This window comes from Micrasema longulum, unplaced genomic scaffold (assembly GCF_059751315.1).
Source record: "Micrasema longulum isolate JH-2025_06_02 unplaced genomic scaffold, ASM5975131v1 h1tg000101l, whole genome shotgun sequence".
Lineage (NCBI taxonomy): Eukaryota > Metazoa > Arthropoda > Insecta > Trichoptera > Brachycentridae > Micrasema > Micrasema longulum.
This window is the reverse complement of record NW_028277307.1, coordinates 581119-596182: the sequence shown is the minus strand read 5'-3', so window position 1 is coordinate 596182 and position 15064 is coordinate 581119. Positions and strand designations below refer to the sequence as shown.

Here is a 15064-nt window from a genome sequence, read left to right as displayed (position 1 = left end):
GTCTATTCACAAATAAAATTACCACCGAATTTCCTCATTATAAAATTTCGTTATTGCTCGCAATAACAATCGCTTGAAGTGAACCGAATACTAAATAAAACGTCTCGGTTACGGTAAAATTTCTTCTTAATATTTTTAAAATGACAAATGACTGGAGGAAGAAGGAAGATGCAAATATATTCAGCAAATTTATAAGTATGTATATCAATCCGTGTCATTAGTATACGCACTAAAAAGCCGCCTTACAACACCCCTTCTGGGCCCCATTACAATGGGAAGTTAACCGAGTTACATTCGACTGGTCTATAAAGAAAAATCGATATGTGTGTACAAAATTGAGTATATTTGCATGAACATTTAAAGTACCTTCATTGGTAACCTGTCATTGAACATGTTTAAAAGAAAAAAATGTATGCATATTCCGCTTTTCATACAGAAAACTGAATTTTACTTTGTATATAAAATTAAAGATAAATGTTGGCCCTGGGGATATAGTGACTCCCAAACGAATCCACGAAATGTCGCTTTTAGTTCCGTAACTTGACTTTTCATGAGAACATGTTTGATGGCTTGTATAAGTAACACGCATTTAAGTTCGCATTACCGTCCATTAAAATCTTTTACGCGCTTTTCTTATGTGTGAGTAACAAAATGTTTTCATATAAATAATTCAAATGTGACATGGTCTTTTTAAACGTTCGAATGCACTGCAAGTCTATATCTTATTTAAAATTTTAAATGTTTTATATTGATTTCGAAACAAAATAAAGCAACCAAAGTTGAGTTGCTCCGTAAAATTATTTCTAAAAACCCATATACGGTCAGTTGCACCAAAAAATGTTTGATATTAAATAATGGTTGCGTTTTCGTCATGGACAAAATAAATTGCGTGAAAAAATAATGATGATACAACACCATTTCCTATTTTGACAAAAATATTACTTCATTCACTCTCATCCTCTCTTCTCTATCCACGCCCAATCGAGGATAGTTTTAGTCAAAACACGATATTCTCTCCACTTGGCGATTTGTTTTTTTTTAAATGATTATTTAATGCCAGTATCGAGACGCATCGATTACCTGAAAAAAACTAAACGCTAAAAACCAGTATAAAAATTATGATAGTCTTACTGTTTTTTTTCAAAACACGATATTTTGCCGTCCCAAATTTCAATAATTTATGTTAGGTGCTAATTAAATATAAAAGGAAATTAAAAACCTTTAAACCATATAAAAACTTGTAAACTATAAAATTATAAACTATATCAAATTGTTATTTAATGCCAGTATCGAGACGCATCGATAACCTGAAAAAACTCAAGAAAAAGCGCTAAAAAACAGTTTAAAAATTATGATCCTATTGTTTTTTTTCAAAACACGATATTTTGTCGCGTATATTGATCCTTAATTTCAATAATGTATGTCAGGAGCTAATTAAATATAAAAGAAAAGAATAAACTATATGTAAATTATATACTAGATTGCCTTCAGGCTTAGTTATATGTAAGTTTTTATTTTTAAAAAGAATATTAATCACCAAAAGAAGATTATACCTGGTCCATGAAGAAGTATAGAAATAGAAAAAATAATATTTTCAGGCGTTGCCTAGTATGTAGGTGAAATAATTCAATTAGTTGAATCTCACCTGCACAAATAAAGGTTTCAGCTCTTTAACTTCACAAACATCAACAGATGAAAGAATTGAAGGAATATAGATGTTCAAATATAGGCAGATTGGTGAATGTTACACAGTGTGTAAAGTGGCCACTTAAACCAGCCATTGACAGGTCATAAGCCCTGTAGATGCCTGGACTTCTATATTACCTTCTCTTAAATGTTCTTCATCTCTGTTGTGATATGTTAATTAGAAGATTATTCACACTATTTGACGCGAATCATAAAAAAGCCTCTCCTAAAAAAATACGTTTCAAGCAAACGCCGAGTTTTAAAAAAACGGTCCTCTACAGATCATTTTTGGGATAGTGTTTTTTGGAATCTATGATAGATAGATAAAAACATCCTCGGAGTGTATTGTGGAATTTCATCAGTAGAATGATTATCAGTAATAACAACATGTTCTTAACGTGACGTTTTTCCAGTCATATCAGCATTTATGTAAAAAAAAATGTTTCCAAAAATCTATTTTGTTTTTAATTGTTTTTGTTTTTATTAGCTGAAACAATGCAATAAAAATTCAATAAGGTTTTTTTAATTACCGTAGTTAACTATACTCAACAAAATTAAATATCCCAACTAGAAACCTCAGACAAAACTTACTCTTTTATACCGATAACCATAGAACTAACTATGGTTTTCATTCCCCTATGCCCAGAATTCTTAGGTCTGCCAACAAACATACCAGTCTTGATTTCTTTGATAACAAGTTTTCTTCTTTCAAACGATCACTGAATCAAATTCACACCTCTCTCCCGCTTCCACCCCACAAAGTCTACTATAAACCATTGAGTTTTTCAACTTTTTTATAATAATTTTCTATGTATAAATGTGTCCATAAAATGTCCATTGGGCGTATATATAAATAAATAAATAACTTAATCTAAAGGTTTCTCAAACAAATATAATAGCTGTGACTAAAATAATTTATTTTTTTTCAAGTACTTTTACTTATAAGAGATTGACTTGAAAAGTTTTTTGTCGATAATTTTTTTATGTAATATTTTCAAATTGACAACGGCCGGTCACATCAGTCCAGGACGCATCGTATAACGAATGTCAAAATGTATTGTCAATAGTAAATTCAAATGTCGATGTATTGTTAATGATAAAAGGTTTCTTCTACGTCCAACATATATTTTCCCGCATTTCTCTACATTTTACCCGTCAAAAATAATGACGCGACATTAATGTCTCAAGACTTGGAATTTACTCTCTCGGTTTGTTCTCGTGTATACAGAATAATGTCATGTGGGTGTCTGCTTGGATTGCAGGTTGGAGATACCTCGGCCTGACGATGGTGTGTGTGGCTGCAGCCATGCTGTGCAAGGAACAGGGGATTACGGTGACAGGAGTTTGCGCCGTTTACGAACTTTTTGTAGCGCAAAAGGTAAGCTGCCACTAAAATAAAAATAATAATAAGTAAATGTTGCTTTTTAACATTTAAATTATATTTAAGTTTTCTAAAATAACGAAAAAAAATTTTTTGTTTTTTTTGTTTTCTTTCTTTTTTTCAATGTTTTTTCTACAGTACTTGAAGTTCTTTTGTTAAGTAACTTGAAAACCTTATTTCATAATTTTCTTCACCATGTTATATTATGTCTGTGGGTGAATGTGTATGTGTATGTGCGTGTGAGTGAGTGTGCGTGTATATGTGTGTGTCCCACAGCAAGCACAAGAAGTTGCTTCTTTTTTGGAGTGGTATTCCGTTTTATTTTTTGTTTTTGTACTTTTACGTCTTTTTGTTAACATGTTGTAACTTTATATTATATTAAATAAAAATTAAAATAAAAAATTACACAATGAAAATCAATTAACCCTAATTTGACCGTGTCGGTGAGAAATTAGGCTGTGATAAACTACCAAACCCCAATATTGTCTACAAATATTTAGACAAACAGAAAATATCTTTTATTCTTCGTTTAAGGACATAATATAAAAGAGTTTATTCAACAATGTTTTGAGTATGTCCAAATGCTTGCAGACTGGCTGGATTACCTCCCTAGGGAGTTGTTCAAATTTAAATTAGTTGCAACAGAGAGGGAAAACATTTTTGAGAAGGGAATATGGGAGTCTAGGAATTTACAGGGCTTATGACCACAAAAGTCAACAGATAGAAGAAGTGAGGAAATGTGGATGTTCAAACATAGGCAGAATGGTGAATGTTACACAGTGTGTAAAGTGGCCACTTAAATCTATATTTTATAGGCCCATTTTTTTTTTATTCTTTCTTTACTGAAAATATTTCGTTGATCCCAAACTTTCAAAATTTACCTTCTTTTAAAAAACACGCACTATCCTGGATTCAAACTAAAGATATTAACTCCTTTTTTATATGATATATTTTGTTGTCCTTTAATAATAAGGAATATTTTTATGTATTTTTTTAAAATATTTTTTATTTCCTTTTCAATCACTATAAAATTAATATTTTACAGAAAATTTTCTTTTCTCTGTTTTATATTACACTATACTCAGTTTTACCTCTTATGTTTATTGTAAAAAACAAAAAAAAATACAAAAAAAAACAGCCGATGACAGGTCATAAGCCCTGTAAATGCCAAGACTCCCATATTCCCTTCTCAAAAAGCTTTTCCCTCTCTGTTGCAACAAATTTAAATAAAAGAGTTTATTTTATTTCGTTTATGCAAAAACTCATTAATTTATTTTTTTAGTTAAAACTTTTTCGGGAGTTTTTTTATTTAATTATATGTAAGTTATTGTGTAAGTTATTTCTTCATTGTTGTACGAAAATAAAATATGTTTTTATTTTGTATTTTAGAATTGGCTCTGCACTTAGCTATTTTACTGGAATAAAAATTATTACCAACTGGTCTAAGTTAAAAAGTAAAAGTGTTTCCAAGTAGTAGGTGAAATAATTAGGCAAAATTTCACCCTCACAAATAAAGTTTTCAACTCTTTTACTTTATAACAAACAACAAATGGAAGAAATATACGCAGAACGGTGAATGTTACACGTTAATAATAATAATTATAAATATAATAGTTTATTAACGTCACACAATTCCTAGATTCTACTTGTGAAGGGTTTCTCTGAATAGGGAAATATCACATATTTTGAATACTGATAAAAATTTTATAAAATTAATTTAGAATAATAATTTGTATTTTCAAAATCAATATGGATATTGTGGAGAAATGTTTTCACACATAAATTTAAGATTTTTTTTTTTAATACGTCACTATAAAAACGCGATCTGTTTGGCCTTGATAGTTGTGACGTCAAAATTTGTGAGAATGTTCTTAACACATTTAAATGGTCAGTAACAAATAAACATATATTGTGACTTTTAGGGGCGTGACCAATGGAATGACCGTTTTTGCGGAAATTCAATTTTATTTTTTATTTTTATGCTACTAATAAGTAATATTTTTTTTTTACTGTACAGTATTTTATATTCCTTAATTGCTTTAAAACTTAAAAAAAAACAATGTGATATTTCTCTATTGCGTGTAATCTGCCTAACTAGGTACAAGCTGTTTTAAGACCGACATTTTTATATGCAATGCAAAATAATAATTTAACTTAACCCAATGGAATTCAATGTAGGATTATTCTAGTCGTACCTTCATAATGCTCCAGATAAAATGGTTACGTCTGTAACCCTTTGTAGCATTTCTGCTGAAGCAATATTTACTCAAACATTATTCGCAGCATCGTTATAAATTAGGTTGGCTGTATCTTTCGTTGTATGTAAAATGTCGAACTTTGTAAGGGTCAAGATCGCGGTAGGCCGGGATATAAATTGTACAACATTTAATAAATTAACTTTTGTCTTCCCCGAACCTATTACAAGCTTTGTGCCTAAATTGTATTCCCGGAAGTGAGGTCAGAGGGGTAAAACCCTTTCTCAATGTTTGCGGAACCTTCGAATAACCTTCCATTACATTGCCACCTCAACTCCTGGAGGTCTGTTGTAATCAAAATTATTATGCCTTTCAGTTTCGTTCAAAATGGTTGATGGGCCGTTTGATAAAATTATCAGTGTTATCACACCATGTTTCATCCTTCAGTGTATGAAATAACTGTGATCTTTAGTACCTACGTATTAGTCGGCCCGTGGTGTAGTGGGCATGGTTCACGTGAAATATTTATTTACAAGGGTGTTTTCATACCGGAATATTTCATAGTCCCTGGACTGGTACCTGAAGCGTAAGACTGATATGTCACAAAAATAATCATGAAACGCTGAGATTGGTGTACCAATGCAGTGCCCTATGCACCATTAGGTGCGGAAAGGGAATGATGATTATAAGTAAGTATTTCATATTATCAGGTTTAAATTATATTTACATATTTTATTTTTAGCTAGTCGGAATTTAGCTAGTCGGATTTAGCCCTATTGCCCGTGTTGTATATTTTAATACACTCAAAGTTTTTCCACACTTCCTTGTATTTTGGCATGTTATTAGATTATATAGGTAAATAACAAAGTAAAAAAATATCGCAATTTTAGTTGGTACGACAGAATGCACAGTCCAAGAGATTTAATCCAAATGACAGCAAAGACATTGGAAGCAACATCTAAGGTCTGGTAATTCCTCTGCTCCGGGTGAATCCCCATTCTGGTCCACAACACGCAACACACGCGACTTTATGGTGCCCGGGGAATCTCAGTTAGTTAAATACTGAGAAACGCGGGAATGCCTTGTAAAAACAATTGTTAATATCATTGATATATACCAGCAACAAATACTTATATACCGGTATATCGTAAGACATGTATCTTTGTTCGTTTTGTTAACTGTTGTTTGATCGAGTCTGGTTTGGCGCAGGTGCGGGTGTGGGACGCGGGCGGCGCCGTGCGGGGCTGGGCGGCGGGGGCGAGCAAGGGCGGCGGTGCGGGCGAGGCGGGCCGGCGGGTGGCGGCCCTGGGGGGCGCCACGCTAGCGCTGCTGCTGGCGCGCCTGCACATCATGGGGGCCCAGCTGCCGGTCTTCACCAGGTAAAGCTTCACGACTGTTTTTGTTTTGTAAATAGTATTTATATGGTAAGCAAAGTATGCCTATATTTAAGAACGATAGAATGATTAGAACCCCACTCTACCCCAATTTAATTCCCATTTTCAAATAGTGAGTTATTTATGGATGCATTTTGATCGAGGAACATGGCAAAATACATATTGTATTGTATTGGGTATTATCCTTGTCTCTTCCCGACTACAGCAGTTTGGAGACTAGAAGGAATGTGTATTTGAATATACATTTTTATCGATTGTTGCGCGGGACGGTTGATAATCCTGAGATTGTGATGAGCGTTGGTTTGTATGTTCCTGATAATTACCTAAGACAGTGTTAGCATAGATTGTTTCATATGCCGATGGTTATGCCTGTTGGAAGAGCTACCGCTATGCTGAACAACATCGCTCTGGGTGTTGATCTGTTCCATGTATCCAAAGGGGTTCTCCTATTACTTTGACAAGAGTCGCTTCCATGTACTTTTTTTCTATAGTGTAGGTACATAATAACTATTTATAAATAATTCTTGTGGTAAATTTTCTGATTCCTTACTTCCAATGCCTGTCAACCAAATCGTAATTCACTTTTTCAATACTGATGGTTTATCAGATTTCCAAACACACGAAATCTGGTTATATAGTTTAGGTCCGTCATATAGAAATGAATTTTAGAAAAGCAATATAACATATATTATTTATGCTCTATCAAAAAAGCATTCTTTTAAAATCAATCCGTTTTCTTGGTTACTTTTACTGTTCACAGTGATTGATTCATCATATAATTTGTTTTGTTTTTCAGATTTGACAACCCCGCATCAGTAGCAGCAACCCCGGCCCGCCAACTAACGTACAACTATCTGGTTTCTGTCAACTTGTGGCTCCTGGCTCTCCCTAGCGAGCTGTGTTGTGACTGGACTATGGGTACCGTGCCCCTGGTGGAGAGTTGGTTCGACTCCCGGAACGTCAGCACAATATTGGCCTACACGGCTGTCTTTGCTCTAGTCGTCTGTGCCTGTCGCACACAATCCAGGCACCACTCTACAGTTCTCTTCATGGTAATTTATTCTGTTATCAATTGATCTCTAATTTAAAAATGGTTATTTAATGAACAAATTAGTTTAATAATTATTTTTTCCTTGATTATTTATTTTATGCTAAAAGTTCTAAAATAATTTTCATTAAAGTTTAAGAAATCGCCTCTTCGAAGATGGTCATTTAAGACTTACAGCTAATTAAGCAAAACTCAAGTCCTAAAGGGTTAAATCAGCAATCGGACATATACTTATCTTTTTTTCGCTTAAATTAAATCCGTCTCTAATATTTATTGTCTTTCAACTTTTTTTACCTGGAAATAAATGTCTGCTTTCAATTATTTTATACAATAAATTCATTACCACTGTAGAAATATAAAAAAATTACACATTTATGTAAAGTAGAATAATATGTATGAAGGAGAATGAAGAATACAATTATTTGTGTGAAATAGAACTAGAACCCTTCCCAAGTGTTTGCTCGATGAACTCGATGGCTGCTCTCGAGTGGACGTGAACTATTGATTTTGATGGTTTTTTAAACTGCAATATTTTCTTGTTCCCTGACTGGTACCAGAAGTGTAAGACTGATCACCTTACCTTCATGTTACCAATGATCTCTCTGCATTTGGTTTACTAATGCAGTACCTTCTGCACCACTGTTTGCGGAAAGGGAGATGATAATAATTAATAATAATTCCCGGTACTTAGTACGTTTGATGTTCAGCTATGAGTTATGTTATGCAACTCACCTAATGAGGAAGTTCAGTGATTAAAAAAAATAAGTTATTTGTTTGTAGACTAAAGTAAGCCAAAATTTTTATTTTTATTTTATCAGCGCAATGATTTTTTAAAGTTTTGTTTTTCTGAAATTCCTCTGCGTGTGATGTCACTAGTTCTCTTCCGCTTCTGTTCTGCCGATTGGTATGGATTGGAAGTCTTTCACAACTCTCTTATCATTGGTTGAATCATATGAACTAGTGACGTCATTCAAAGTAGTTCGATTTTATAAAAATATTTTTTAATACTCTTTTGAAAATTTTCAAGAAACTTTGCCGTATAATATTTTCTTGCACGTGGTAAATAATTTAATGCTTTAGTTTTTACCGCGTGTAAGAAAATATTTTTTGTATTCATTTTTCCGTAGGGCTGAAGTTCCTCATTGTGGTATTTAATTTTAAGACTCTTGTTTTTCTAGTTATTTTCTCATGAACAAGGAATGATAATGAAATAATTTTATCACAATGGGGCAGGTGGCCGAACTACAGTGATGAATTATAGCATTTATATGTATATTGTCAATCAGTTTGCACTATTATTCATCTATATAATCAGATTGTAAAAGAGTTTATTTTTTAAAAAAACATTAAAAATTCATGTTAGCGATTTGATCAATCTTTTCTGATTATGGTCTCAAATGAAACCTCACCCATAAAACATTTCTACACCTCTCGAAACTTACCGTTGAAATATTAATGTAAAATAATTATGTTTAAATGTTTAATTAATTTGTTCTTTTCTCTGTTACAGGGTCTCGCTTTGTTGGTGCTACCATTCTTGCCAGCTTCAAATTTGTTTTTCCCCGTGGGATTTGTCGTTGCTGAGAGAGTTCTGTACATGCCATCTATGGGATTTTGCATGCTGGTTGCCTATGGGTGCCAGGTTTTAGCTGAAAAGAAGAGTAAAAAGATTGCTTGTGCCTTTGTCAGTGTATTACTAATCGTTCATGGCACAAAAACGTATCTTAGAAATTGGGATTGGGAATCCGAATATACCATCTTCATGTCAGGTTTAAAGGTGAACCAAAGAAACGCCAAGCTTTTCAATAATGTAGGACACGCCTTAGAAGCTGAAGGGAAGTATGCAGAAGCACTCCAGTACTTCAACAAAGCTGTGAGTGTGCAACAGGATGATGTGGGGGCCCACATAAATGTTGGGAGAACTTACAATCACCTCCAGATGTTTAAGGAAGCTGAAGAAGCTTATTTACGGGCAAAATCTCTACTGCCAAAGGCTAAACCGGGAGAATCTTATCAGGCCAGAATAGCGCCAAATCATCTTAATGTTTTCTTGAACTTGGCTAATTTGATATCTCGTAACACAACACGGTTAGAGGAAGCCGATCTGCTTTACCGACAAGCGATCAGCATGAGAGCTGATTACACTCAAGCGTACATCAACAGAGGTGATATCCTCATTAAATTAAATCGTACCAAAGAAGCTCAAGAAGTTTACGAAAGAGCTCTTTTGTATGATAGTAATAATCCAGATATATATTACAATGTAAGTTGCTATTTATTTTATACCATTTTTCACATACTAAATTTGAATAATTTAGTCAAAATGAATAATTTTGCTTCAAAAATTATATTATCATTTCAATGTTCTAGCTGGGTGTGGTATTCCTGGAACAAGGAAAGGCTTCTCAAGCCCTAGCATACCTAGATAAGGCCTTGGAGTTTGACCCCGACCATGAACAGGCGCTGCTCAACTCGGCTATTTTACTACAAGAGTTAGGCAGAGTAGAACTCCGGAAAGTAGCTAGGGAAAGACTGCTAAAATTACTTGAGAAAGACGGTAAGTACAAAAGTTTTTGATTACAATTTTCAAACAATTTATTTTTTAAACCTTTAACTCACTCACATTTGAGGTTACAGAGTACATATCTGAAATATCTTTATTGCTAAAATTTGCAACTTTCGTCATTGTTTTATGTCCGTTTTTTGTAATATCACTTAAACAAAAGGCATGTGCGGATCACATGTGCTTGCTCTTTGTGCCTAGTAATCTAATAAATTATAACTCCATTGGTGAAGATGACACAGATTTATTTCAGAGGCAGATTTCTTACTAACTTATGTTTTGCTTTTTTAATTTTTTATGATGCTAAAACCAATTTTTGTGTACTTTTTTAAATATTGTTTAGAGAACTTCATTATAAGTTTTCTAAATTGAGACTTTGATTTCACATTTCCAAAAATAAGAAAATGTATATACCCCTACTCCAGAAATATTATACTATAAATCTATAAAGTAATATTTCGGAAAACATAAGAAATAAATCATTTATAAAATATTTGGGTTAGGATTACACTATCTGGGATATCTCATAGAATTTAATCACTATCTATCGAAGAAAAACTGCAAGAAAATGAAAAAATGCAAAATAAATTTATCAAATGTACATATGCCAAATTTATTTTGGAAGTTTAATCCGCAATATATTCTTCATTTGGTGGGTCAATAAATCCAACTTCCCGTATCACATATTTTGCAATACCAAAAAATTTATGTATTTAGTCTATTTTCCATGAAAAACAGTTTTATAACAAAAATTAAAATTAATCTTTTTTACTCATGAGGACACCATTCAAGTGAAGGTTTTGTATTGCTGTATGTATTTGTGTACAGCATTTAGAATTTCGCGTCATTTGGATAAGTATTTCTAAATCCAGGAGAATATGGGTTAACTGAATGTGAGGTTAAAAATGTTCATTTCTGTCATTACCAATTAGATTTTATTTTTTCTTTAGTTATTTGTAAAATTAAATTGTTTACTATTTCAATAAATATGCAATTACCGTAATTTTTTTCTTAAAAATATATCATTGAAATACTTAAAAAAATTGTAACAAAGATTATTTAAAATCAGTATCATTATATATATTAGCCAAGTAAGTAAGCAACCGGTGTAGGACATTCCAATAACATTGTTAAATTATAGTTTTTCCTAAATTTTAAAAATAATTTTAGGTACAAATGAGCGAGTCCATTTCAACCTAGGCATGCTCAGCATGGATGAAGGTGATGCAGTCGGCGCGGAGCGCTGGTTCCGATCTGCTGTCCACCTGAAGAGTGACTTCCGCTCGGCACTCTTCAACTTGGCCCTACTGTTGGCTGACCAGCGCCGACCCTTGGAGGCGGCTCCCTTCCTCAACCACCTGGTGAGGAGACACCCTGACCATGTCAAGGGACTCATCCTGCTTGGAGACATCTACATCAACTCCATCAAAGATTTGGATGCTGCAGAAAATGTAAGAACGCTTGTAATATAATTATTTTTTTATTTGTTATTATTATATGCAATTCCATTATTAATTGTCATGTCCTAAACTCTATTATAATTCATCATCATCATTATCATTCCCTTTCCGCACCCAATGGTGTATAAGGCACTGCATTGGTACACCAATCGCGGTGTATCTTAATCATATTTTTTTGTTACATTAAGGTAAGATGTGATCACCCGAAGCGTAAGACATCAGTCTTACGCTTCGGGTACCAGTCCAGGGACTATGAAATATTTTGGTGTGAAGACACCCTTTTAAATAAATATTATATTATATAAACCATGTCGGGAATCCAACCTGAGACCTTGAATAGTAAGTAATCGCGCTGACCATTACACCACAAGGCCGATGTTATAATTAATAATCGGAGAAGTTGTTTTTTTTTTTTTTTACACGCCTTAGTATAAAACTGTCTGTGTCCGGGCGGATGGAGAATACAGTTATGTGTGTGAAACAGAATCAGTATCCTGGACTTATATTTTTGACTCGATGGCTGCTCTTAGGTAAAAATTCAGAAAAAAAAAAAAAGTCGAAAAATGTCGGTCCCGGTGTGTAGTGGTTGGCGCGTTTGCCTACCACGCTTGAGACCCCAGGTTCGATCCCAAGTTGGTTGACATGAAATGTTTGTTTTTAGAGGTGATTTTCCATTGAAGTATTTCATTGTCCCTGGACCCTGCACCTGAAGCATAAGACTAAGGTGATCACCTTACCTTCCTGTAACAGATGATCGTGACGAGTTTGATGATGATAGTCATTACTATCAAGTTTTATCCTATCATTATAGAGTAAAACTTTATTTTATTACTATTAGCTAATTTAAAATACGTGTGATTTCAGTGCTACCGCCGTATCCTACAACTGGAGCCTGACAATGTGCAAGGTCTGCACAACCTGTGTGTGGTTCTGGTGGAGCGCGGGAGGCTGAAGGCTGCCTCTCTCTGCCTGCGCAGGGCAGCCCTCCTCGCCCCCCGTGAGGCCTACGTCCGCCGCCATCTTACCATCGTCCTGCAGCGCCTGGCGAGAGACTCCAGTCAGCATCCCAAACACAACTACCAGATTGAAGCCTTCCTGAAGGAGGAAGACCCCTCCTTTAATACTAAACATATATCTGAAGACTTCAGAGACGAAGATTCGGAAGAAGCGACCCGAGACGAGAATTTTAATGCAGATCCTTACTCCAAGAACATCCCCAAAGAAGAAGAAGTGGTGAGATTTGACAGCTTTTTCTTGGACAAACGCGAGGTTTTCCAGTCAGACGGAGACGACCCGTCCTCGGGAATGTCATAGCGCTTGGATCCAGCGAGGGATGCGACAGTACGCCTCAGTAGTCCCCTGTTATAACTGCTTGTTGATACACCCTCGCGACGCATTGCGCCCCTCATTCCATCTTGAACGACGCAATGCGCTTAGATTTCAGATTACTCATTCAGTCTTATGAATACGATGTTTAGGCTGATGTATATGTATAAAATATTAACTCACCCTTCTCTAGGGTAATTGCGGCACCTTACATAACCCCTATGTAAGCGCCGTCGTGACTATTTACAAAGAAAAGATATAAAAATTATTTTGGTAAATGAGCTGACGGAGATGAACATTCGATGTGCTGTTACGATGTAAGTAAATATAAGCGTGATAAAAATATGATACAGATTTATGAAAGTGATTTTTATAAAGATAGATATAAATTTTATAATGTCTGATTTTGTTTGGCCTTTAAGGTGCGAAATTTATAGATATCATTCCATTATTAAAAACCCTTCTCGTGAAAGCGATTATTTTTTTATTAAATAAATATTGTGTACTGCAAATTTACAACTGACTTTTATTTTGAATAACTCAAGAAATACAATGACATATTACATTATTTTGTACAAAGGAAATGAAAAAGTAATTACATATCGTCATGATCATAGAACAATGACGCATGTAATTTTCTTCAACTTTACGTGAGAGCGATTTAATTTTTTTTTGACACTTTATGTCACATTTGATAGGTACAAAAGTATATCATTTGATACTTTGGTCGGTTACATATATATATTTTTTTCAAACCTGAAAAAAAAACCTTTACATAACTTTTTCTATATCAAATATAAAAGAAAGTCAATGTCGCATTTTTGCACGTTGTTCTACGATCCCGATGATATGCATTCACAAATTATGTCTCAATGGATTATGGAGGTATGAAGATAAGGTATGTATGTAAAAGGAAATAATAAACCATGAGAAACTTTCCATCAATTTCTTCCATCCAACCCAAAACAATAATAAACATAAAACTCATTTACAGTTGGCAATAAAAATAAATATAAATAGCCAATATAAATCATATGAAGGGTACACATGGCTAAAACAGGCGTATTGCATTTTTTGGATTTTCAAGATATTAATGTAATTTTTTTCTCCTGAATAGAATACAGTAAAACTCCAACTATCCGGATTGTTGAAATAAATAAAAATAGGACACAAAATGCCGAACGGTCTCAAAATGGAACGGAAGGTCTGTTGATGCTTGTCAATGTCCGGCTTCTCCTGTATGAGTTTCCACCACCAGATCCTCACACTCAGTCAGAGAAATTAGAAGGAACATACCTTTTGCAGTTAATATAAGCCTTGTACATAATAAGCAAGGCAAAAAATATGCAACTCCTTTATAAAAAAATAAAAAAACTATTGTGATTAATGAGTGCCAGATTTTATTGCTTTTGAAATAATGCAGCGAATTATAATCACATTGAATTCTTAAATAAAGTTATTTGCACAATTAAATTTTAATTAAAAACGTCTTCTTTATTTGTTATTCCAGATACTATTTGGATATTTGGCTATCCGGATAACTGATATTCAGATCAGCGGATTTCTACCATATTAAATAATGACAAAATGTGACTCCCTGTCTTATAGATTATAGAAAATAAATATGGGATCACGGTGGCAAAAAAACAGTTAAAATGCAACGATTACTGCAACATGCTCGTTTTTGTCAGTTCAAGAAAGGAATGTTTTAACAATATACAAAGTAGAAGTTTTATTTCTTATTTTCTGTGATTGGATGTAAAAATAAAAATTACATTAGTTAAAAACCCATTTTATAAAATCCATGAACCCCAACAAATAAGGTTTTTATTAATCTTTTCGCTCTCCTGTAAAATAAATTATTTTTTATTGGAATAACTTAATGTAGCCAAAGAAAGGATAATGGAAGTAGAGTTTGAATTTATTATAATAATACATGTCTGATTAGATTACATTAAATACACACGATTGCTAAGGAGTACTACATCCGAGTGCTCGAGCATTGGCTTAA

At 33.7% G+C, this 15064-nt stretch overlaps 1 protein-coding gene across 1 annotated transcript in view; it reads left to right on the top strand.

The window, feature by feature from the left end:
• LOC148284641 (protein O-mannosyl-transferase Tmtc3-like) overlaps positions 1-13569 on the top strand; it is a 383475-nt gene extending 369906 nt beyond the window's left edge. Inside the window, exons 5-11 of the mRNA XM_088237242.1 lie at positions 2949-3064; positions 6472-6641; positions 7453-7708; positions 9215-9967; positions 10075-10261; positions 11438-11718; positions 12592-13569. Coding sequence (XP_088093368.1) covers positions 2949-3064; positions 6472-6641; positions 7453-7708; positions 9215-9967; positions 10075-10261; positions 11438-11718; positions 12592-13041 — 2213 coding nt within the window. The 3' untranslated portion in view covers positions 13042-13569. The remainder of the gene's footprint in view (positions 1-2948; positions 3065-6471; positions 6642-7452; positions 7709-9214; positions 9968-10074; positions 10262-11437; positions 11719-12591) is intronic.
• Positions 13570-15064: the final 1495 nt, after the last annotated feature.